The 25,462-nt window shown below is 39.1% G+C and overlaps 1 protein-coding gene across 7 annotated transcripts in view; it reads left to right on the plus strand.

The window, feature by feature from the left end:
• The window catches only part of ABLIM2 (actin binding LIM protein family member 2), a 141,857-nt gene that overhangs the window by 73,588 nt on the left and 42,807 nt on the right, over positions 1–25,462 (plus strand). For 5 of the 7 annotated variants that reach the window (XM_075022531.1, XM_075022542.1, XM_075022549.1 and 2 more), the window contains exons 7-10: positions 12,130–12,217; positions 15,497–15,555; positions 19,581–19,658; positions 24,276–24,422. In XM_075022531.1, the coding sequence (XP_074878632.1) occupies positions 12,130–12,217; positions 15,497–15,555; positions 19,581–19,658; positions 24,276–24,422 (372 nt within the window). The remainder of the gene's footprint in view (positions 1–12,129; positions 12,218–15,496; positions 15,556–19,580; positions 19,659–24,275; positions 24,423–25,462) is intronic. The other 2 variants (XM_075022551.1, XM_075022562.1) reach the window with 1 other exon arrangement.

The following is a 25,462-nucleotide window of genomic DNA, read 5'->3' on the forward strand; positions in this document are numbered from 1 at the left end:
AGCTGTGTGACCGCCAGTGACGCTTCCTCGTCCCCTGCTGGGGAACATGCCTCGGTTTCCTTAACACCTGATACTTTGAAACTTTTATCTCAATTCCAGCACCTCTCTGTTTTAAAGTGGTCTGTGTACAGTTACTAATTCTTTGGATACAGATTGATTTTTAGCCTTTTTTATCTTCTTCCCTTTAATTGAAGAACTCGATGGAGAATTTATAGAGAACAGTCTTACTTCCTCTCAACTTTTATTTTGCAAAACTGAATTATCTGAATTCTCCTCTGCTCATGAGGTCAGCTCCAGGCTCTTCTGGTGATGCTGGTGGACCTTCTCACTGTCTGTTCCTAGCTGGAACCACCTTCTCTCAGCATGGATGGGCATTGTATGCCAGGTGATGCCTCACCACTACCTTGTGCAGTGATAGGAACCCCTTCCACTGTTTCTAAAGAAAGTACTTCCCCTGGTATATCTCGCATTGAGTGTGTTGGTTTTTTACCTGTGGCTTTGTTAACATTGACAGCCCACAGTGAGATACGACTTGGGGGGGTTTCTCTTCATCTGCTGTTTCAGCTAATGGTTTCCTACATTGTTAGAGGAAGTCTTCCTACCCAAAGATAACCTCCTGGGGCTGTTTTGATGGCAAAGGCAGTACAGGCTGTGAGGAGGTCAGGTGTGATTCCTTGGATCGGTAACTGCAGTCCAGTGGTGGCCAGGCTGAGCTGCCTCGTAGCTGCCCTCCACGACCAACCGTACTGGAAGCTGATGGACAAGCTGGATCTCCACCGCTACTGGCTGGTGGCTTGAGTTTCGTGTGAATAAAAGTTGACAGTGTAGCACATTGGAAATTACGCTTTTGGAAAGGTCGCTTGGGGCTGATTTAAAGGCAACCCAACTGCTTCTGTAAGCACCGAGGGGTATTTTCAGCACTTGACTAGACTTCTGTCTACAGCAGGCCCATGATTTACAGCTGTATGGCTGTGGTGTAAATGTATCCTTCAAGTGCTGGTGAAAATGGCTTTATCACTAACTAAACATAAAGATGGGTCCAGCTGCTGTATATGACATCCTAACATGGCAGTGTGGCACTCAGTATACGTGGGGGAAGAAAGGGTTAACATTTTTCTGGTTTACATGTGTGTGTAAATGTCTAGAAAAGCATAATCAATATATTTTTTTAAAATCTATTAATCACAACCATATGTTACTTTAAAATAAGGGAACAAATGCAGTAGGCACTACACTAGGCAGAAATGAGACTAGAAACGTCAATAATTTACATGTCAGTTAATTGCCACTTATACCTCAGTGACTTATTAATTAAAACATGAATCTTATTTTTTGTAGTTTGTTTTTTGCCCTGCCCTAGGGCTGAGCTGCTTTTGTTTGCAGCCACATCTACTTTGTAAATCAATTGCCTTTCCCTTTGCAAAAGTCTCGGTATAGCAGAGAGACGAGACTAATTCTTTACAGCAGGGTGTACAAATTTCTGCCTGCAGTGTGGAAAATGGTTCATTCTGAAATGTCTGTTGCCCTGCTGTTTCTCTAACAACAAAACCTAGTGATGTGTGAAAGGTACTTGAGCAGCTTATAATATAGGCATTAATACTGAAACGTGCAATAAAAGTGGATCCGTCTATACGAACGAAGGGTTTCCTGTAGCATGGGCAGCCTTGCAAAGGCTCTCAGAGCAGCAAAAAGATCCAAGTGTCAGTACTAATCTTCGATTAGAAACTGCTCTCTACGCCAGTTTTCTCCCATCACGAGAGAAGAAGGAAAACTGTTGGAAAAGATACATCTAAATAAATCAGCATTAGCTCTTGCAAAAGGAAACCATCTAAGGTAGGAAACATTAACTAGCACTTTCGATGCAGAGTGTTTGCTGAGATGCAAGGCATTTTGCAGCTTGAGAACAGTCTCTGTTTTGGTGCCACTTGCGTTTGTCTGGGGCTGCTGGTCTGCAGAGGCAGGTTAATCATCAGTGTATAGTATCTGCACTTGGCTGGGTAAGTGTGAATTGACAGTTGACTTAGGCTTTCTGCTTTAAAATGGGCATTTTTAAAAATATTATCAATAAGCATATAAATAGTAATGCAAATGTTCTTGACCTTAGCTTTTAGCCTTTTCTGTAGCCCAGTTGTGTTGTTTTAGATACATTCGCCTTCTCTTTCTCCCACCCTCATCCTTTCATTTTTTCAACCACCTCTTCTCTCCAGAAAGAGATACAGAGCTACACCTATCCTTATTTATTATCTGAACTTTTAAAAACTCACAGTTGTTGACATGTCAGGAAAAAGCAGTACATATTAAAAGGAACTGTTTGCATAGTTTTTACCCTGTAAATCAGGTTTTAGGTGTATTGAGGAAGAGTACTGAGTAGCATTTGGTGATAGCTTAAGCCTGTTACATTTTAACCAAAGTAAGGGGTTCTGCAAACTATTTCTGAATAACACGAAAGAGAAGTTCAGAAATTGAGGTAAACTGGTTGATAGAGAAGAAAGAATGACTATTGCCGGTTCTGTGGTTTTTTTTCAGTTGCTTGCTTGCTTTTCTGTTGAGGATTTCTCTCATATGTATGGAAAAAGTCCCCAGTAGTGCTGCTGTGCATTTGTGCTTGTGTGGGTTTGTATGTGCTAGAGTTTTAGTGCATAGTTTGACTCTTGAGCCTGGCAGGTGGATGAATGGTGTCCACTGCCTTCTCCCATTACGCAAAAATGTAGTACCAGTTAGATATCCTAAACTACTTTAACTGATTAATTAAAGCATCAAAGCAGTGATTCCAGTAGTCACCTTGATACCTTTTGAGCCTCAGACACAAACGGCACGCAGTATGCCAGTTACAATGCCTTTCCAAGCGGTGTTGCTGTGGTGATGCATTATTATCTGCTACCATCTGCCAGCATTTTAATATTTTGTCTGTGAAACATTGCACTTTTTGCATGCCTTCAGTTCCTCATCCTGTTGCTTTGCACAATTCTTTCATTTCTGGTGGTCTCCTGACTCATGCTTGGGGCACGCTGTGCTTTGCACTGCTTTGCAGTGCCCTGTACCTACTTGTGATCCTCCAGCTCTCTCCCGTAACCATGACAGTGGTGCAGCAGTAAGTGCACTTAGTGACAATTGGCTTTGTGGATAAAGAATCTCCAGGATGCTCTGGCCCATGTGACAACGGTTCAGTGTATCTGCTAATAGCAGGAAAGCAGCCTATGTGACTCATTTCTTGTATCTTTAAGATTTTTCATCCTCCCAACCTTCAGCATTTTTTCTGCTTCTTCAGCTTTCTTTTTTCCCCTCAAAGTAAGAACTTCTGAATGGTACCTTGAACTGGAAGTGTGTGGATGGGTGTGAAAGTAGCAACTTCCAGCTTCCAGGAAGGACTATTCATGTCAGTTCTGCACGTGACAGCAGCATTTCCAGTCCCAGCTAAATTTGGGCATCCAAAATACCAGTCCTTATTCAGGCACAGAATGAGAGACACCTTCTGTCCTCAGATGTTTGCAGCCTGGATCACCACGACCAGTGTGAAAAGAGCTGTGCTGGCCTCATCCGATAAAACACGCTGCCTCTCCGGGGCTGTTCGGTGCTGGTCGCAGCTTCATTCTTCCCATCTGAAATGGGTGGGCTGAATGCACAGCTGCAAAGTCGAAAAGGAAGGGAATATGTCTGCAAGTCATCTTTCTCCTTCTTCGCTCCCTCTCCCCTGTCAAGGGATGGCAGAAGTGAGAGCCAGCTGCAGCTTGTCTTGGCCCGTAAGTGGGTTTTAATGAGTGGGAGAGGAAAGTGGAAAAGAAATGAAGGAGGCTGTTGAGCAAACGGAAAACAGAAGCCTCTTCCAGTCTCAGTGGGTGGCAAGAAAAATTTGCAAAGCTGAGAAGAAAAAGGCAAAAGGGGCAGATCACTCATTGCATAACAAAAGCAACTGAGTGCAAAACCAGTGATTTTAGGCATGACAGACCATTTTGGTTTACAAGATCATGTACCAAATTCTGTAGAAAAAATGCATCATTGGCCTTTTCCAGCTTTTGCCTGACTGCACAGGGCTGAATTTGGTCCTGAGTCAGAACTTGTTTGCAGATGTCACAGAATTAAATTACAGTTACAATAGTGCTGATTTTTCTTTCTATTCTTTCTTTTTCTTAATTATTCCCTTTAGGGGTTTTAATTTTTTTATTATTATTACTATTTTTTATTTCTCCCACAAGCATTACAAACTTCTTATTCTGAGAGTCCAGTATATAGCAAGTTACTGTCATTCTGAGATAAATGTCCCTGTTGGTACATTTGATCTGCACTTTATACCTGGAAGAATAAAGAGTGTGTGGGAGGCAGTAAAAATGACTCAAATGTGGGTGGGAAGTCTCAAGGCTCTGCGAAGTACAGTGGGATGATCCAGAACCAAGACAATACGAAATAACTGTACATGTGAGACAGCTAAAGCTGTAAGTAATGCTGCAGGTGCATGTATCGAACATTTCACATGACTGTTTCTTGGCATCTAGTGGGATGATAAATGAATCCAGTAAGGAGAAGATGAGGAGAAGGATTGATTCAAAACATTACACTACATTTACACTGGTGTAAACCCCATTGAAAATGGTTCATTTGCCCTGGCACGTTGCTGAAGTGACTCAGTGGTGAGTCAGGTCCACTGTGACTAACAGAATTAGTAAGAGTTTTCCTCCACATAATTCTCTCTTTGTCTCCTGGCTCTCGCACTTTTCTCTCCTCAGCACTGTTGTATAACATAAGCAATAGATATTTTGCCAAATACCTCTGCCTTGATAATGTTGCCTGTCCCTTCACACCCAGTAGATGACATGACAGCTGTTTACTAACTTAACCATTATTGTATACAACTATTACTGAGTAATCCTTCAAGTTCTTCTGTAGGATAGGCAAAACTCTGACTTTGCTAGAAGCGTGAATGGAGTTTTTATGTGGTTATACTTAAAGCTGGTAACTGAGCACAGTATTCTACTACAAGCAGCAAAGGTTATCTGATTTTCTGAACATCATCACTCTAATTTGAAAATATCCCATAGAATCCCGTTTATGGAGTCAGCGTAGTCCACATAATATGCCACTATGTTGATGCAATGGCAGAGTTACGAGTGTGTGGCCGTTGAACACACTTCATGGTGTGGTGCTGTGCACCTTCTCTGTGGTACTCGAGATAAAGACAGAAGGACAAACACCTGAGCCCTAGATTTTACACGGCCTTTAGGATTAAACCCACGTTGCACAATCCCATGTTGAAGTGCTGGCAAGAACAAGAGCATTGTATTACCAGGTGGGAATAAACAAGAACAACCCCTGATTTCAGCCTAGTAGGTGGAATAACTTGATAGGAAGATTTTCTGGGCCAGTTCTGTGCTGTTAGGTCAGAGAGCTACTAAATAATAACTAATTTATTTCTGGGAGCAGGTACTAAAACCTTAGCTTAGCCAAAGTCAGGGAACTGCATTTACTTAAAGAAGTTGTGAATTTGCCTCTATAAATCAATGCAGTGACTAGTTGGGCCATTTAATGTCAAAATGCTGTATCTTGTTCAAAAACTTTGTTAAATTTCTTAAAGATAAATACCTGGAGTTCTTTTTTTATACCTGTATTTCATTATCAGTTTCCTTTACATTTCTGGCACCTAAGAAAAAGAACAGTTCATTCGCATAATAGTTTACTATCCCAGTAAAACCAGTCATTTGAGGAATGAATGAGGAAGGTTGAATTAAATATCCACTAAAGGGGTTCAGTGGTTTTCCACCTTTTTTGATTTGCACACTCTGAAAAAAAAATTCCCAGTGAAGGTACATACTCCTTAATGTTGCATTTAAAATGATAATGAACTTCCCTTACCCAGTGTTTAGATGTTTTTCTCCCCAGATCTACTCGTATGAATCCATGTACGTAAGCTGAAACCGGTAGCAAATTCATTTATCAAGGAGTTATATCTTGATTCTATGTTCTGTTTCAGTCTGACGTATGTACATCAAGCACATCTTGATTTATTTTGATACCTTAAACACAATTGTCAGTGCTTGGAAATGCGTATGGGATATGGCAGGCAGTCGGCTAAACCTGAGAGCGGTGTGCCCTGGCAGTGATGAAGGCCACCAGCCTAGAGGGCAATTTCGACAGGAGCACAACCAGTAGATTGAAGATATCCCTCTTTTTTTCAGCGTTCACTAGACCCCGTGTAGGATACTGTGTCCATCTTTGTGCCCTCCCATACCAAAAGAAGCTGATTAACTGAAGTGAGTTTGGTGGAGGACCACCATGGTAGTTGAGGGGCTGGAGTACATATCCTGTGAGGAGATGCTCAGGGAGCTGGAATTGTTCAGCTTGGGGAAGGGATGGCTTTAGGGGGACCTAATAGCAGTGTTCCCGTACCTATGTGGAGGCCCTCAAGGACGTGGAGACAAGCTCCTTACTGGGGTGCATGGTGGGAGAGCAGGAGACAACTGTCACAAATTGAAAGAGGGGAAGTTCTGACTCGATAAAACAAACAAACAAAAAATCATTGTAAGGATAACTAAGCATTGGGGCAGGCTCCTCAGAGGTTTTGTAGTCTCTGTCCTTGGATGTTTTCAATATCCGATGGGACAAATTCCTGAGCAGACTGATCTGAGTTGAGCATCAAACCTGCTTTGAGCAGGTGGGATTAGATGATGTCCTGAGGTCCTTCCCAGCCTGAATTATTCTATCATTCTGTGGTGCACTTGCATACTTCCTGACTTTAAACTGAATTGTATTTCTACTATTAGCTGTATTACAAAGTGCACTTGAAGAAATCTCAGTGCCCTTCAATGAATGAATGTGAATGTCCATGTGAATGAAAATTATTCAGGAAATGGAGGCAGAGTATAGAAAAGAGAATAATTTGTTGTCTAATTGAAGTTTTAAACTTCTACCCCTCACTACAGTTCCTAAGTATTTTTCCCCTTCCAAACAAATACTAATTCCGTTCCACTTACACAGCAGCAGTCAGGTCATATGTCTTTCATAAGAGCTTTAGTCCTTCATTTCAGGGTGAGAAGCTGCCTGATGGAAAGGCTTATTTATTGTCAGTGGGTTTGCGCTTTATTCTGTTTCCCGTCGCTTGAACAGGTGGTTGTCTGGTGATGACCCAACTCTCAACAAATTTGTTCCGTGTGAAAAGCTTTTAACTAAGAATGCTTTATAACCAGTCTTCTGTGGGTTTTGTTTCTGGGTCATGCAACTGCACCGTGCCTTGGCACACCAGCAGGCTCAGCGTTTTGCAGGCTGACTTCCATTATCTGTGTTCAGGATAGGATACAGTTAGGACTTCATTTGGAGATTTTAGAGCATGAGGATGGCAAGCTTTGGACCTACCTCAATAGATAATACTTATTGGTAATAATGCACTAGTACAGCAACCTATATTGTATTATACATTTAAAATGGAAAATATACTTTGATATGATTGAGTCATTGCAGCAGTCTAACCTTTTCTCACTTCTACAAACACTTTACTCCCAGCAGTAAAAGATGTCAGTTACCACCGTGCATTTTGATAACAGCATAGATTTTTTAAATTATTATTATTTTTTATTTTTACAGGAAAAAGATTACTGAAAACTTTTCATTCTCAGGAAAGGAACCAAATAGTTACGAGTTTATTTAACACATTAAATGATTTTGTCTACTTTCTTTCTTCCCTTTACTAGCTGCTTTACCGAGTAGTGCGATGAGATAGGATGTGCTTAGACTATACTGGTGAGAGAGTCATCAGAAATCTTGAGTCTTCTTTCCAGGACTCAGCTTGCACTTTGAGCTTTAGGCTGCTCTGGTTCAATCCCTCATGTGTCAATCCATAAGCAGGTGTCGCTCATCAACTACAGTGAAAAATTACATCAATCGCACTCCTGGCAATGGCATGAGAGGCCAGATGAGCAATGTCATTGTGATAGAGTTACAATTATTATACTTATTATCTTTTATATATTCTACCACTTCATCAGTTATTGCAGTCATAGCCAGAGAATGAGCAGAGGTTTTTGCTGAGCTGTCTGCTATAATGTAGTATCTTTTTCCTGAGTGATGACAGCTAATTTAAAATCCAACCTTAAGTAGTTAAGGTTATTCTTTCTGGTATGAATTACTACAGTTTTGCTAGCATTGCATGTTTCCCAGGCCTGCTGTTCATACTGCTCTGCAGACTTTAGGATAAAACCCCTTACTGTCTTCAAATTGTGCTTTAAATGATGTGATTCATATTTGTCGCATCAGGTTCGTTCTTTTGTCTGGTTCAAGAAGTTATGAGAAATGAGAAAAGGCTGTTCTATGTACTCTGTTGCAGAGCTTTCTGGTCCTGTTTTAAGTGAAGCACGGGTTTACTTGTTGATGTGCTGTGGGACGGGTAGCAACACTGCGGTGCCCCCCCATGCTTAGGGCAGGGAGTGTGGGGAGCTCCTTGGCTCCCGTGGGAGAACATTCCCCATGCTGACCCAGCCCAGAAGGCTCTGTCTGCTGTGCAGAGGAGATTTACCATTCAAAGCAGCCCCTCCTATCTAAAGGGAAGGAAGTAATTCGTAATACTTTGTCTCGGAGTGTTAAGGACTGTTTTGACTCCACCTTAAATTACGCACCAACACTTTGACTCAGTGATTGTGGAAAGCTGGTGTAGTCAACTGAGGAGAAATTAAACTGTTGGTAGTGTACTGTCTTGCTAAGGACATGCTTTGCTATTCAGGTTTGAGGAAATCTCAGTTGAGAATTAATCTTTAAATTGATCTTCATAATAATACTATCCTCACATCTGGATGCCTGGGCACAAAGACCTGGTGCAGTGTTGAAGCAAATATAGGATATTAAGAAGGTTACGTGCAATCTACCACTTGAACCATAAGAGAGATATGAGAGATGAATGTTGCTTCTTCTGTGTGATGTGTGTGTCGATATTTTATTAAACACTGAGACAACAATCTGTCAAACTAAGCTTTCAAACTGTGCAAAGAAGAAGTAACCATATGGTTAGGAATTTGTTTGCTGCATTGAAATCCCTCACATCAATATAACCAAGAAAAGAAAAAATAACGAGGCCATCATTACAACTAAACTGAAAACATAAAACAGTTGCTGCCCTAAGCTTACAAAATCTCTGGGTTCTGCTGGAGCCGATGGTTCATCTATGAGATGAAGCCACTGAAATAGTCTGAAGAGAGAGGAGAAAGGGGCACTGATGAAAGCTGCTTTGGCATGTACCCAGGTGACGTTATGATTCACATTCAGACCCAACACAACCAGGTCCCAGGTTTGAATATAATTTATGTTACCTAATCAGGCTAACTGTATAAACATATCAGGGAACATTATTAGTTAATTCCTGCATCAAGTCACTAGCCTCAGATTCAGCTATTGCCTCTCATTTAGAAAGATAATGTGATCTGTTTTAAATACTTAAATTGATGAAGAGTCTGCCATATCTTGTCTTCTGTGCTTTGGTTAGAAGAGGGACAAAATAAAAAATTTTTAAACAGAGGGAACAAAAGCCACTGTTGGCACTTAAAGTTATATGAAAAGTTCGAGTATGTCCCATTTTAATTCAGAGGTAGTTATGCAGAATCCATTGGAGTTATCCTGGTGTGAGCATCAGCAAAAGTATCATTATACCTTTCTCCCCTGATTTCTCTGTTATAATTGTATCTAAGTTATAAAAGAGGTCTCTCTGTGCAATTCTACAGCTAGTTGATATTACTTACTATGTGGAGTGAATTAAAATGATGTATTTGGTTGTACTGTTAAATTTGGGGAAATAGATTTTATTCTGTGATGCATCCAGGTTATCTGAGAATGTGTTCTGACAGTGTATTTTAGCAGAGGAGTAATTGAATTCCCCTAGAGGGTGTTAGCCTGGGAATTGTATCAGCTGTGCTAAATCAATTGAATTATTGAGACTATGCATTGCATTAGCAATGCTTGTGCAGTACAAATCTTCCAAGGGAAATGATACTTCTTTTCAGCTTGATATTCCGAACCTAAGTTTATCTGGTGATAGTTGAATACCCTTCTGTGCTTAAAGACCTGCAATCCAGCAAGTCATTTTAAACCTGAGGTTTAAGCCCAATACTGATACTTCATGGTCTGATACCTCAAGGTGTCAACACAGTAGTGACCATCTTCCATGTCTCAAGTTGCAAAAATCGCTCAGCGATCTGCACAAATGACACCATAAAAAGGAGAGTGAACTGGAACAAAGCTTTTTTCAAAATGGCAGTTTTGATGTGATGTGTTGCTCTTCCTCATTGCTGATTTAAAATGCAGCAACAGCTTCTCAGGGGTGAATCAATTTAACACTGATGAAGTAAAACCAGAGATTCTTTAACCTAGATTACCACACTTGTGTGTTTGATATTGTGAATGGCAAAATAGCCCCCAGGCACAGATTATGTTCTTTAGTATAAATACCTCTGAAAGCTTTGTCATTCAGTCAATGAAAAAGAGTAAGACAAGTAATTCCTGTAGTAACAGTGTTGAATTTCTAGAATTTCTATATTAATAGAAGGGGGATTTACAGTGCAGTGCTGTGAGAGCATAGTTACATGCTGAAGACAGTGGGGCAATATTTGATAGTAATTTTTTAAAGGCACACACAATCATAGTAGCACTTTCAACCTCTTCAGATAAGCAGGATATGAGACATTCTACATGGACCAAAATTTGCTTCTTTTTAACTGCAGGAGAATTCCTACTGAAGCCAGACTTAGCTTTAAGTTAAACGTAGTTTAATTTAGCTCTAAGCTCTAGAATTGGTCTCCTGGCTTACGTTCATAATGGAAGTGGCATTGACCTTAAGCCACTTAAACCATGGGCCATTCTGTCTAGCACAGAAGAGTATGGGATCAAAGAGGAGGAAGGAGATGCCAAGATGTGGCTTTCAGCTCAGTAGGGGTTTGGAAGAGTGAGGAGCGTTCGGAGCATGCGCAAGCGCTGGCTTTGGGTTGTTGAACTCTTTCGTGAGTATCATCTGAAAGATGGGGTAAGGGTGCAGTGTGGAGGGACTGGCTTGTGTCGTTCACTCAGAAGAACACAACTCCCTGAATGCTATGTTTGTCCCTGGCTCAAACCAACATTGCCTTGTGGTGCTGCTGTCCTTGCCTGTGGGAACCAGAGCGAACAAGTTCGCCCACAGTCAGCCATAGAACTGAATTTTGGCCAAGCTACCAAAATTGAGTCCTGCATAAATCCCTTGGTCCAAGATTCTTGGCTTTTTTTTCTGATAGTCATTTGAGGTTAACTTCGCCCTTGCCTGTGTTACACATTGATGTTCTGACATAGGCAAGCCCTTGCTCCTTTATAGCAGGTAGATCTCTTCTCTTGAAAAACACACTTAGGTCAATGGTGAAACAGTTTAAATTAATGGGGTTATAAGGTATTTGGAAATCTACATTTATGAAAATTGATGAGTTGCTAAGCTGTTCTGAGCAAACTTAGGGTTCAGTCCTGTTCTCATTCCCATCAATGAAAATGGTGGTATTAAATAATGTGGATTAATCTCAGAACAATTGGCAAAACTCCTGGCTTGCCTGAGTGAGAGAGTTAGTGCACAGTACCCAAAAGCGTCAGCTCTGAACTTAAGAGCCCTATAGGCATGCCACACACATTCCTCATGGAAACCCTTTAGTACCCATTACCTGCAAGAGAGTTTCAAAGCAGGTACAAACATTCCTTGCACAAGATGGTTCTTACTGTGCATTAAGATTATATATTCAGTGGGATCATGACAAACATACAGTTAAGTTGCAAATCCATGCTCAAGGTTATGACCTCCCAACTTCCTTGTGCAGGTAAGTCCTAAGCTACCTTGCACTTGGTGCACAGTATGGTTGTTTACAGGGAAAATGTGTTCACTACACAAAACTGTTTCCATTCTGTAAATTCAGAGATTTAACTATTGAACATTAACTTTTTTGCATAGGCGAGACCATAGTTACATTTTAAATCATGAGTTGTCTATAATCAAAAATTTGTATTGTGGTTGTAGGAGATTATTGAACTTATAGGCATTAACTAATTTTACACTAATTAGTCATATTCTAGAGGATGAAAGAAAAACTCCACATAGCGAAGCTGCTGAATTGATCAGTGTACTTAATCATCTGTACCTTTTTTCCCAAACAGGCAGGAGAAAAACATTATCACCCAACGTGCGCACGATGTGTCAGGTGCAGTCAGATGTTTGCAGAAGGAGAAGAAATGTATCTTCAAGGTAAAAACAAAAGCAAAAAAACAAAAACCAGAACCCAAAACAGTTACACTTGGCAACAGGCCCCTCTTGCCCATACCTGCTAGCATGGCTAAGGTGTTTTGCACATATTCTCATTTTGTAACTACCAAAGAAAATGAAGAATGCAATGTGTAGGCTAACAAAGAGCAAAAAAAACCTCCTTGTTGCTTCTTACTCACCTATTACTTCTCTCTCAGTTCAAATCCAATAGCAAGTGTGAATCACAGAAAGGATGAGTAGTAGCAGTTACTTCCTGCAGATGGAAGTACTTGACAGTAAAGATTATAAAATTTTCCGTTTACTAAAAAATGTGATTTTTCTGCAATGATAAATGGCCCAGATGAAAGTTAACAGGCATGCGGAGCAGCAGGTTCCCCAAAGCTGCTGTTGCAGTCCTAAGACCAGTTCTGTACCCATTGCCCATTTGGGTATGAGGAGAAAATCTGCAGGTCCATATCTGAATTCCTCTCATTCAGATCTAAGTGCCCTCAGAGGGTGAAGAAGAGGATGCCATGGAGCTGAAGCCCTTACCACAGAACATGCCTATACCTTACGCAGCCATAAGCTTGCACAAGAGAAATTCAGTGTTTCTTGTCAGGGAATTTCAGTGGTAATAGAGAAGGACTTGCACAATAATTTATTCAATTAAAAAAAAAAAGTTATTTAACATAGATATGAGCTAAAATCTGTATTTCATATGTAGCAACTTTTAGCTGTACTACACTGATCGAAGAAAACAATGTCTACACAGTTAAATACAGGGTCAGACACCAGAGAAAATGAAGGCTTTTGCCTGTGTCTTTGACTGACTGTATCTTTTCAAAGGAAGACAGAAAAGAGAAACTCAGTGAGATGTGGGAACTGCAAGGCTGGTGTATTATCCTAAAATCACATGCTTGCCCACATCTGTATTATAACTTTGCAATTGTCCACAGTTTTCTAGAAGTATACTTTGAAATCATTCATGAAGCTGGAAAAGTTAGACTTTATTTAAAACACAACAGTGGTCTCAGTAAGATCTAATTATGATTTAGTACGTTATTTAAAATGACAATTTTATTGTCACTTCGGTTTGCAACAAGAACTGGCTCATTAAAGGACATAATGATCCTTTTCTGTTCTCATGGATTCTCCCTCAGGAGCCAGAAAATGCTGTGGTTCTTCCAATTGCAAAGTAGTTTAGCAGTACTAAAATCCCCTGGGAAATCAATAGTTTAAAAAAAAGGTATCAAACCACAAATTTGTTTCTAGATTTCAAACCTTCTGAAACTGGGTTGCAAGTGAATCTTCTTTTTAAGTTCAGTTTGTTATAAGGGTGGATATTTGTTAGGTTTTGAGCTGATTTTTAGTTCAAATAATCACAAAGTATGCTTGGGTCCTGTTAATTTGGACCCATGTTACTCACTTTACTTTCTGATGCATGAAACTTTCGTACCAGCTTACTGTCGTACGCTTTTTGTCTTCACATGAAAAGCAGTTTCCATTAGAAAGTGATGTTAACTTCATGAAAGATCTGCGATTAGGTATTTGGACTATCTCACCTGATTGGTAGATAATAAAAAATGTCAGAGCCCAGGGTTTTATAACTTATTCTTCATCCTCTTAATAAACTATTGTAAAGTTCCTTTAGGTGTTGCATGTTCCTTAGCAGAAATTGAGTTGTCAGCATGCGCTTTGGGTGGACTTTTGGGTGAAAGGACTCTTTCTTCTGTGTCAAAAAGTTTCCCAGCCAGTTTTGCTTGACCACAGATAAAAAAAGTTGATCTAAATACTTCTTAAAACCATTGGGAAGATTTACATCAACTTATGCAGCAGTTGGGACAAACGCTTTCAGTGGGCAAGTTCAGACCCACTTGTAATTGGAAGATAAGTTAGTATTGAATTTAAAGGTGCTATAAAGATGTTGCTTAGTGGTTCAGTCCCAAGAAACTTCAGTAACTTGGTAAATATAATTTATCCAGCCTGTACTTATAGATAGTCTTTTACTACTTGAGTCTGAGTTCATCGGGGTTATTTTTGTGAAATAAATTATAATGATCTCCATCTGTCTTCTGGGAAAGAGACTTTCTGTTTCTATCTTGTTTCCAAAATCCACTGGTTAGAAAACTATCAAACTGCTGTGAAAACAAAGCATTTCCAATAACTCTTCTTGGTGCTCTCCACCCAGTATAAACATTAAATATTTATAACACAAAGGATCTCAACTTCCCATTTAGTCAGGCAGAAGTTGCAGTGCACTCACATTATTTAACTCTGTGGAGCTTTAGTTTGTGGCTTGTCTGAGCTCAGACTGGCATAAACAAAGGTTCCTTTTTACTATTAAAATTTACAAATAATTATTTTATTTTATATAGTTACACACATTCCACTTCCATTGAACACTGAGTATTGAACATTGTGCTCAACCGTTTAAAAGATTTTTTTTTTTTAACTTTGTGACTAATGCAAAACTATTAAGTTTCTTTCTCACACTTGATGTTTATTTATATCTCTGGAGTTCATAATCCTCTCTTCATACTTACATATAGTAGAGAACTGGTTCATTCTATATTTCCCACTTCCTCCAGGATGGATTTTCTCTTGAATTTATGCAGTTCCTTAGTATTTGGCTTATGAGAGACAAACATACAGGAAGTGCAAGATCAGTACAGTGAATAATTCTGAAAGAAAGACTGAATTTTCAGCTGGTGTTAAATGCCACAAGGCTATTCCATCCCATCTCAGTGTGCTACTTAGTATGACCTGGGCCAGGCTATTACAAGAATACATATAATAAGAGTACAGGAAATACTAACTACATATAAGGAAAAAAAAAAAATTACCATGAGAGTGGAACAGGTTGCCCAGAGGTGCTGTGGGATCTCCATCCCTGGAGATATTCAGAACCCACCGGGGCAGAGCCCTGAGCTGCCTGCTGTAATGGGACCTGCTCTGAGCGGGAGGTTGAGCTGGAGGGGCTCCAGAGATCCCATATCACCCTTCTTAGGACTCAGGTTTTGGTGTTGATCTCACATATTGAAGTACACGTAGCTTTCTGAAGTGTACCTAGTCTTTAAAATGGATGTGATCAGGCTTACCGATACTGAGAAGTTGTCAGTTTTAGCTTTGAAAGTATCCATGAAATAGTGACTGCAGTGGAATCAGCCAGAATGCTGTGTCTTATAAAACCTTATAGGAAGGTTTAATAAGGTTCTTATTTTAAACCTTTTAAGGTTCTTATTGGGGAACTGAATTAAGCAGAACTTTGAATTTACTTTCCAGGTACATCCATCTGGCATCCAGTTTGTAGACAGGCTGCAAAGGCTGAAGAGAAAAACAAGGTAAAAAGACCATATTTTTACCCAGTGTTATTCTATTGTTGTATTATTCTCTATCCCTTTTTTTACAGCGGGCTTGGAGAGAAGGATTTGGAATTTTTTCAATACTGTAATTTTAAATTTTAAATTACAGAAATCTAGTAGGCTAATGTAATGTAATAATGTAATATAAATATTCTGCTTTTACTTAGTGATTAAAGCTACAGCTTCAGGAGAGTGCTGACCTAAGAGTTACATGTATAAGCTGAATAAGGAAAAATGTGAAAATACGAATGAGAAAAAAAAATAAATTTTTAAGTTCTGTCTGATTTTGATGTGATCAGTGCATGACCTCTTCTCTTTTTATGTGGCTCTGCACTTAAAAGATCAGAGGACTTTCGCTTTATTTGTTTTTACAAAAAAAATCTCTCCTTGGAATTTCTTTTTTATTATTTGTTTATAAAATGTTGGCAAGCCAGCCCCAACTTAATTTAATCTCTGGCTTTAAGTACCTCCTTAAGTTGGATGATTTGTGCATCTGTCTGTGTGCAAGGGGAAAAGGGGGAGTTCTGGCAACTTTAATAATTACAAGGTTAGCAGATGAATGAGCTGCCCCTAGGAAATGAAGAATTAATCTGTGGCTGGGGAAATGATCCCTCTGAAGTGGTGGGACTGAGATACAACTATCTCATTAAGGCACAGGCCTAATATGGGGGTTTTCAGTTCCGATGTTTCTGATGCTCCAAGTAGTACTCTTGGTATCCTTGTTCGAAAAAGCTTTTCTTTGATTCATCAAGGCTTGGACAGAAGGTACATCGGACAAGTCAGAACAGCAGGCAGCAGCTATAAAAAGAATGTTTACAAATCTGCTGTGTTAGCAAGTGCAACTTTGACTAAATTACTGTTTTGAAAAAAATTGGTTTGGGCTTTACCCTGAAGGATCGTGGCTGTATTTTTTGTACCCATGTGTTTGGGAAGCAATTGCTCTGGTATTCTTCATGGTGAGATCTGAATATCAAATAAGTAGCATTTCAGTATAAAATGTATTGTTTAATACATGTATATTTAAAATTGTCAAAATACTTTAATAAGTGCTGCTGATTCAGCCTAATACTAATAAGCAGTATTTCAGGCTTCCTAAGGATTTTATTCTGGCTGAGTAACTGAAATTGCAAGGCTAAAACCCCATGTAATTTATTGAAAATGTAGTAGAGTTTGGGGTTTTTTCCCCTCCCTCAAAGACAGACAGTGAACTTGGTTGTACTGTGTTCCTACTTGGCTGCCTTTTCCTCACAAAGGCAAAGAAAGTGTACTTGCAAGATATTGTGTAAAGGCTGATTCATTTATAACACATCTCTTCTGAGCACTGGGAGTTTGCTCCTTCCCCAGCAGAGAGGAAGACATCTGTATCTGAAAGACAGTGGGAGTTTTGCCTGAGTAGGGAAAAAAAACAGGATGGAGCTTAAAGGATTTTCCCCAGTCTAGTAATTTTTCCTTTTCTTTGGGTTTTTCCTCTTTTTTTGGTCCTTACACTCATTATTGAAAAAATAAATCAAGAAGAAAGGATGCTGTTTCAAGAGGGTAGTAATGGACTTTTCAAGGTAACTTGTGAAGTTGGGAATGGGATATACTGGTTGAGAAATTTTCTGGTCAACCTTTGCAGTTTGTTGTTTTTAAAAGTTATTTTTCTGTATATTTATAGAGATATATGCACAGCATGTAAAGTAGGTGACAAAGGCAGAAGGAGTAAGTAGCAGCACACTCCAAAACTTTGGAGATGGAGTGGAAGGGAAAAAGAAGTTGTGAAAGAGAGTGACAGCAAAAAGAAAAATGATGGGAGAGTGAAATTGTAAGCAGAAGGGATGAAGCAGGAAAAGACAGAAGAAATCAAAGTAGCAAGAGAAAAAATAAGGATTATCAAAAGGCATAAAGGAAAAAGAGGTAGGTAGAGGAAGAATAAAAATGTGTAGTACGGCGAAAAGAACTGAACAGAGGCAATGGAGCCAACTGAGATGTAAGTTTTTACTGCAAAAGCTAGGAGGTTATGTGCAGCAGGCATGGACTGAGGATGCTAAAAGGGGTAATGGATCATGCAGAGAATAAAGAGCATGTGTGAGATGTGGAATGACCGGGTTTTAATCACCAGGAGGAGAAATGGGAAAATTTGTGGGGGTAACTGAAAAGCATAAGGAAGCACGGAAGTCTGCAGAAGTACCTTAAAAAGATGAGACTCTACACTTTGATTGCAAAAATTAGAAATTCTAACGAATTGTAGTTCTTCTTAAAAACAAGATGGCATCTCTAAATTGAGGAACGCCCATGAAAAAACTCCAGGCATTTATTAAGAGCTATTAAATATATTCAGCCAGGTATGTTATGCGCTTTAAGGTCATGCTACAGTGTATGATCTTAAAGCACACTCTACTGATGCACATGACACAGAGAAAGAAGCTGTGAAGCTCTATGTAGAGAATCCTGAGCTTAATCCAAAACTGTCATTTGACTTTAACAGGGTTCAAAACGTTGGAATAGTGCAGTTTTCTTCAGGTTTTTTTTTCTCTACCACACTGGGCCTCCTGTAGGGACATTATGAAAGAGAAGTATGGTTTGCACATGACATCAGTGCACTGATGACACTTTCATGTCATTTACACAAGTTCTGGAAAATTACAGTGTGCTTTAACTATGTAGAAGAACAGTGCAGTTACACTGTCCATGTTAAATGATCATCTCAATGGCAGCCACAAGTATCTCTCAGATAATACTCTATTTCTGTGCTTGTCCCCTTGGACCTTCTGAGTGTTTACAGAGCCTCACTGTGAGACAACTGAAAATGAGAGGGAGAAATTCCAAAATCCCAGTCAGACATGCCAAAACAATTAAACTGAATCTTTTTTGTATGGATAAGTATCTCCACATTTAGTCTCAGAGAAGCCACAGGACTATTTGGACTAAAGAAGGTCACCGGAAGGATAGTTGTGATCATTTAGTTTGTTTGCTCTGCTGACACAGTACAGTACAGTACAGATATATTCACATATTGCTTCTAAAAGCTAGTAAATACTTCAAGTAAAGACTGGAGTAGTAGGGAGGATGCTGCCTTGACCTGACAGCTTAATAGTGCTAAAATCCTTTTAAGGGTTTGAACAGTTGTAACCTCCAGGTGAGAAGTGTCAGTCTTTGGTGAGACAATAAATGATGGTAATTCTGAGCGCATGGAAAAATACATACTTTCTGCAATCAGGGACAGGTTTCTCCATAGATGGGAAAGAATATTTACCCAGACTTAACATATCTGGGTAAAAGAGGGTATAAACCCATTGATTTCATAGTAAGATTTGTTTAAACTTCAATTATGAATGTGAGGTCTGTTCACTTATGGTTAATATCATTGTGTCTCACAACCCTTTGTTATTTAAAAGTAATTATATTTTTCATCATAAAGGAATCTACCAAAAAGGAAGCAATAAAAGTCTGTCACTGAATGCCAGAATGATTGAAAACAGGGCAAAACCAGTTGAGTATTAAAATTAATCTGGTAGCCTTACAGTCAGAGAGGGGGAAGCTAACCTGTTGGGTGTCTGATGCAGGATGCTCTGCAGGATGTCGTGCTCTTTGCTATGAGTGAATGGCATGGTAGCATGACACGTTCCGGAAGCAATGCAGATTGGTTTGATGGTATAACCTCAGAGTAAAAATGCTGCCACTGTATCATGTTGTAACTTGACCTGTCCCTGATAGTGCCCAAAGGCTGTCCTGACAGCCCAGAAGTGCTCCAGGCCATTTCATTCTGAAGGGAGGGGAAAAGAAAGTCATATGTAAAATAATTTTTGCATTTTCAAAAACTGAATTCGACTGACTAAAAGTGTTCTTTTATTTTTAACCCTTTGGTATGCCTGTAAGTTTTGAGCTTGCTGTAATATGCCACTTTGGAGTGGTAAAGGTTAAATTAAATGAAATGTCTCGCACACTCTTTTTGGAGTAACAGTTACATTTTCTATCCATCTCCTCTATTTCTTATCTTTTTCACTTCTCTTCTCCTGCCATAGGAAACGAGGACTTCCTCTGAGAGTATTATTTCTGTACCTGCTTCAAGTACATCAGGTTCCCCAAGCCGTGTGATCTATGTGAGTATTTCACAGCGAAGGTCGTTCTGTGGGATGGGGAAAACCCTGTGCTTCCTCCTACAGTTTAGTGCTTTGTGTGGAAAGTTAGCGTCTCCAAACCACTGCAGTTAGTGATTCCTCTAAAATGGAATTTACTTTATCATGGTTAAAATGTTTGAGTACTGCATTTGCCATAATACAATTCTGGCAGTTTCCTCTTATTTTTTGTGGTGAATTTATAGCATTTGCATTATGACTAGAGCTGGCTTGTACCAAAGCATGCAAAATACTGCAGTGCTTTCTAAAAAGAAAAGTTTAAGTAAACAGTACAGCCCACAGGTAGATTACAAGCATAGATTTGAATGCAACTTGTCTAAATTGAGCTCTTGAGCCTGCATCTGATTGCTTATGAAAACATTCATGCATGAGATTGCAGGACTCGGGCCTTGACAAATGCCAGTCCCTAACCTCAGAAGACCTTTGATGTGTTTATCATTTAAGAAGTGCTAGCTCTGGAAAGCTCATAGAGAGAATTTAAGATAACAAGTATGATAAAAGCTTATGCTGAGTATTTTTTCAGTACTGGGTGTACCTTGCTTGTCATAATTGCTGTAGCTGATGTTCATGGACAAATTCTCAAGGCTACCACCAATAGCTAAAAAATATCCACAAATGTGGCATGATCCATACAAACATCTCTTGCAGAGCTTCATTATTCCCAGGGCTGTTCTTTGTCCTGTCCAGGTATCCCTCACGTAGGCAGGTTGTTCTCATCGGATAGGACCACATGCAGAGGAGATTGCTGGAGATGTGATTGACTGCTGGAGAGGTTATTATACAAAGATTGAGGGCTTTTATCTACTACACTGAGACAAGCAAAGTGTGCCTTGGAGTCAAAATTGTCTTTTTTCTTCAAGTAAAAATTATTTTGAATGCAGTATACCCTTTATCTGAGTAAGACTGAAGTAAAAGTGGAGGAACTGCCCCTTACCTAAATGTGCATTGGTGTTTCTGAGTTCTTCTTACAGTAGAGCTCCATGCTGGTGGATACCAGTGGTATATTCCCAGTAAAAAAAAAGTTGTTGCCTCAACTCCTGTGAAGACAATTATTGTGCTAGGAGCCTGTTACTATGTAAGAACTTTCTTTGACCCAGATGGTCTCGATCTCTCCAGCCATGCACCACTTCATTGTTTTTATAAGCATGAGCATTCTTCTAAGATTTATATGCTTTTAGTGACATTTGTCTAACTGTTGGATGGTACTGTTTTTCTTGATGCTTGTGATTACAGCTTTAAATATGCTTCACAGGCTGTTGAAAGTCAAGGACAAACTACCATTCTCTTTTTCTGTTTTTTTTTCAAAGGATATTGTTAAATCAGCACACAACTGTAATGTTCGTTACTGTAATATACTTTAGAGCAGCTGGGACTGTGAAAGAATAAAGTTGTCTCGCAAATATGAGTCAATTAGGAAGAAAGATTCCCCAAGGGCATGCAAGTTCTTGCTATATCTGTCTCATCTCTGACTGCTTAATTGTCAAAGCTGTGAGATTGATTAAATCCTATTTTGGCTTTCACAAACAGGAAAGTAAAAAGAATTAAAACCATGTTACTGGACTTCTATATTATCAAAATGATTCTTTGTCTCTCTTTTGCATCTGTTTTCTATTACAGGAGTGTTATGACATACAGACGTGCTCAAGATTTGTCTTGGGTGCTTTCGTGATTGGTTTTACTAAACCTAAATTCATGCTGCCACTGAAAGGAAGGTCCCACCCGCATGTAGCCCTGTCCCTCTCTGGCCACATCTTACCGTATCCTCTTTGGTGCTAGTACTAGTGGGTACACAGAGGTATGATCGGTCAGCTTTGAGACCAGATTCAGCTAAAAAATAACCCAGGAAAAACCTCCAGCTAACCAAAGAGGCAAAAAAAGACCCAGCTGTCTACATGTCTTCTAAGTCTCATGTAGAAGGCAGAGCGGAGTGGGAAGGCGCACACAGTACAGCCACTTTCGGCAGCAGCATGGATTCAGATCATTAAAAACAGTAGTAAAACTGTGCCTTAACAACCACTGAGCTCTATGAAGTATCATGGTGGACAAGAGAATTTAGAGAAAATGGTTAAAGCTTAGGAACCGTGAATTTGTGGTGCTCATACTTTCAAAGGCATCGAGTCAGAGCAATGCAATCATTCGGAACGATGTGGCGTCTCATGGGAGACGTGTTGCTGGGTCATGGGTGAGCGGTCAGCTGGGGAAAGGTGAAAAAAGTGTGTTTTGATTAAACCTGAATGTGGTTCATACATTTAGTTTATTAAGCCATACCACTTTTTCTTCATCTGTTGATACCAGACTTTGATGTCTTCTTGCATTGAGAGAGGGCACAGGCCAATGCCCTTTGAAGTTAATGGGCATCTTTTCATGATCTTTAGTGATGACTTCATTATATCCAGGCTGAAATTTACCCTAGTGCTGATGTCCCCTCAGAGTCCCTGAATTCCACTTAAAAATCAGTTGATTTCTAAATTATGTCATTAAATAAGGCTTAAATAAAAGTCCTTTATACTTAGCTAAATTTTAAGAAGAGAGAATTAGGTGCTCTGACCTAATACATCCAACTGGAAGGTTTAGGTTAGGTTACACAGCTGTGTTGTATGTTCTCATACTAGGAATAGAAATTACATTGTATTTTTATACAGATCATATTTGCAATTATACAATTTTAAAATTACATATTCCAAGTGAAATGGATACTCTAAACTTAGAGTACAGTTTTAACAGAATCCAAAATACCAGATTATTGAAGAAATGGCCTAAAGCCTTTTAGCTGTAATTTGAGCCTTCCCTAACATATTTGAATTCTGCTCACGTATTTGATAGTAGGTGAAACAAATAAAATAAAAAACAATGTAGGCTGAATGTTTGTAGAATTGAGTGTTTAGAAAGCAGCTGTATCTCTAAGGTGTTTTCTCATCCAAACTTGCCTATATTTTGATATTTAAACTGAAAGGAATTATGTAACTAGGTAAGTTTGACTCCTGACAGTTCTGAAGTCTAGTGGGAGGATCTCAAGTTGCACATCTATGTGAAAAGATAGGGCCTAAAATTACTGTAATTCACATTTAACTATTCCAGATTCTGAACTTCTTGGGGTTCACTAGAATAATCTCCACAACCTGGATACCTTAAAAAAGAAATTATCACAGCCTCCTTGGCCTTCCTTGTAGATACAATGCTGCCCAGAGTCTTCCTGGAGCAGACCTGATGGACAGACTCCTCCTTACCTTTGCATGACCTGTGTCTGCATCAGAGCTTGCCACTTGCGTCTTGGTAGGGAGGGATTTATTTTCATTAAGGGGCTTTTTCATTGCTCTTTAGCTTCTTCAAGTAGCTGCAAGGAAGGTAAGATCTGTAGATTGCTGAAGAATCACATATTTGATTAAAACGCATTTCTTAGGTAAGAGGAATCTTCCTCCTTTCCCTGTTGCTTACACCTGCACAAATTCATACATTGTTTTAGAAAAAGGGATAACTGGAAGTTGTCATGCTAAATTTTTCCTTTATGATTAACTAATAGAAAACTTCCCTGGAAAATCTATTGAGCTTTTGTTAGCTCATGCTAAGAAAAAATAATTACTGCACACATAAATCCTGGATACTTTCATATTTTTGCATGTGGAAAACATTATTACAGTTTTACAGCTGATCATACTGAGATTTTCGGAGAACAGCAAGATTCGCTCATCATTTTGTTGCCAACAAAGAGCTTATAATTCTGCAAGGCCTGAACTGGGAATGAGACAATTAGGCTGCCCATTTCTCCACTCTCAGTGTGGCCAACTTGTCATATCTACAAGACAGTACGTGCTGGATACATCTTTGGTGCAAGTTACCATTATCCTAAAGATAATCTGTGCAAATATGGCATTCTGGTAATTATACTTTTGGAATAAGCGTAGTGAGAGGAGAATGGGGAGCAACACAGCCCAGCCCTTTCCCTCTGTTGGCTGTGTGAGTCTCATGAGAGGATTTGAACTTTACTTAAGTGGCACCTATGATCTTCCAACTAATCCACCATGGTGCAGATCTATCATCTGCTGGTTTGTGACCCATAATTAAGGGCTGCTTAGACATAGTCAGGAAAGGAGGTGGAGCTGCAGGACACAGCTGAATGGGAAAATTTAAAGACCTGAGTAATGTTTTTCAGTATCTGGAGAGTATATGTTGGAAATACATATTTGATTTTTCACTACTGCTTATAGCAGGGGAACCCTGCACACCAAAACCACTTTAAAATGAAGGGTGTTTTGCCTGAAGAGGCTACAATATCTGTCCCTCATGTCTCTGCACAGCTAGCAGTAAGTGGGATATAACCAGGGGAACTGGAATGATGTCATGCTACTCCTAATAACCAAATGTGAGTGACAAAGAAAAGTAGAAAGCACCAGTATATAAGAAGAAAACAGCAGTAATATGTAGCATTGTGTAGTAAATATAAGAGGTTTAAATGTGCACAAACAGAAAAAGTTGTTTATTGTTATGATGATGACTTTTCTACTTACACTTACCTGTCCTTTTCTTTTGCATCCTGATCATATTCTTTCTTATTCTCACTGCTTTCTTTCCTCCTTTTCTTAGGCAAAGCTTGGAGATGAAATTCTTGACTACAGGGATTTGGCTGCTCTTCCTAAAAATAAAGCCATCTATAACATTGACCGCCCAGATATGATCTCCTATTCTCCATATATCAGTTACTCTTCAGATGACAGGCATAGTTACGGGGAGGTACTGAAACATGGGTATTTTTTTTACTATGAATTTGAGATTTTATGTGCATCATTAAACATGTTGCTGAACATTTTAAATATGTGCATAATTTAAAAAAAACCCCAAACCTAACTTGTGTAACTTCAGTTGAGTCATGTCCTCCATTCATTCACAAGGCCTTCCGAAAAGCAAGGAAGATGTTAATTTCACTTTTTAGTTTGTGAAAATTAAATAATTGCTTTCTGTGATCATTTTTTAAACAGATGACATGTAATTAAAATATGTTTTTCTATGAGAGGAGTTCTACATGCATGCAGTGGGAAACAGGAGCCATTGCTAATTATAATGCAAAAATCAGAAGCAAAGCCAAATGTCTTTCATGATTATTTTTTTTTTTAAAGTGTACCATGTTATTTTGGTGACACAACAATGGTATCACTTTCCTATGTAGAAGTTTCTTTCAACTGTCCCTTACTAAAGTTCATCCTCATGTCACGCATGCATTTCAACCTATTCATACGCAGAGCTAATAGTATGCAGTTTGTGCTACTGAAATCTAATTTAACATAATCTTACTAATACTAATTCTGGGGTTTGTGAAGCCTATTTGTATATAACTCCTGTCATGCAAGTTAGCTTTTCATTCCTAACCATATCTACCTTTCGTTTGAATTTCTGATTTCTTTTCTAATTTTAGGTAAGTTTTTACAAAGCAAACCTCTTAGATATACTAGGTATGTTAGCAAGATATACGTGGTCTAGAATGAAGTCTGCTTTGTTCTCTGTAGGTGTAAGTGAATGGGTAGAATTAAATGCTATAAATAATAGCCCTAGTCCTACTATCACTTACACCTTTTACACTTAATCAGTACCACTAAAGTCTCAGGACTACTCGCAGGGAAAGTGCAGCACATACGTTAGGTTTTGTAAACTCTTTCAAACCTGTACAACGTTGAACCACAGTAGCTCCATTATAATGCATTCTAAAAGAATTGAGATTGTATCTAGTAGAGGGGTTAAATGGTATTTAGGTTTCTGATTTCACAAAACTGAAAGCT

This window comes from Buteo buteo, chromosome 1 (genome assembly GCF_964188355.1).
Source record: "Buteo buteo chromosome 1, bButBut1.hap1.1, whole genome shotgun sequence".
Taxonomy (NCBI): Eukaryota; Metazoa; Chordata; class Aves; order Accipitriformes; family Accipitridae; genus Buteo; species Buteo buteo.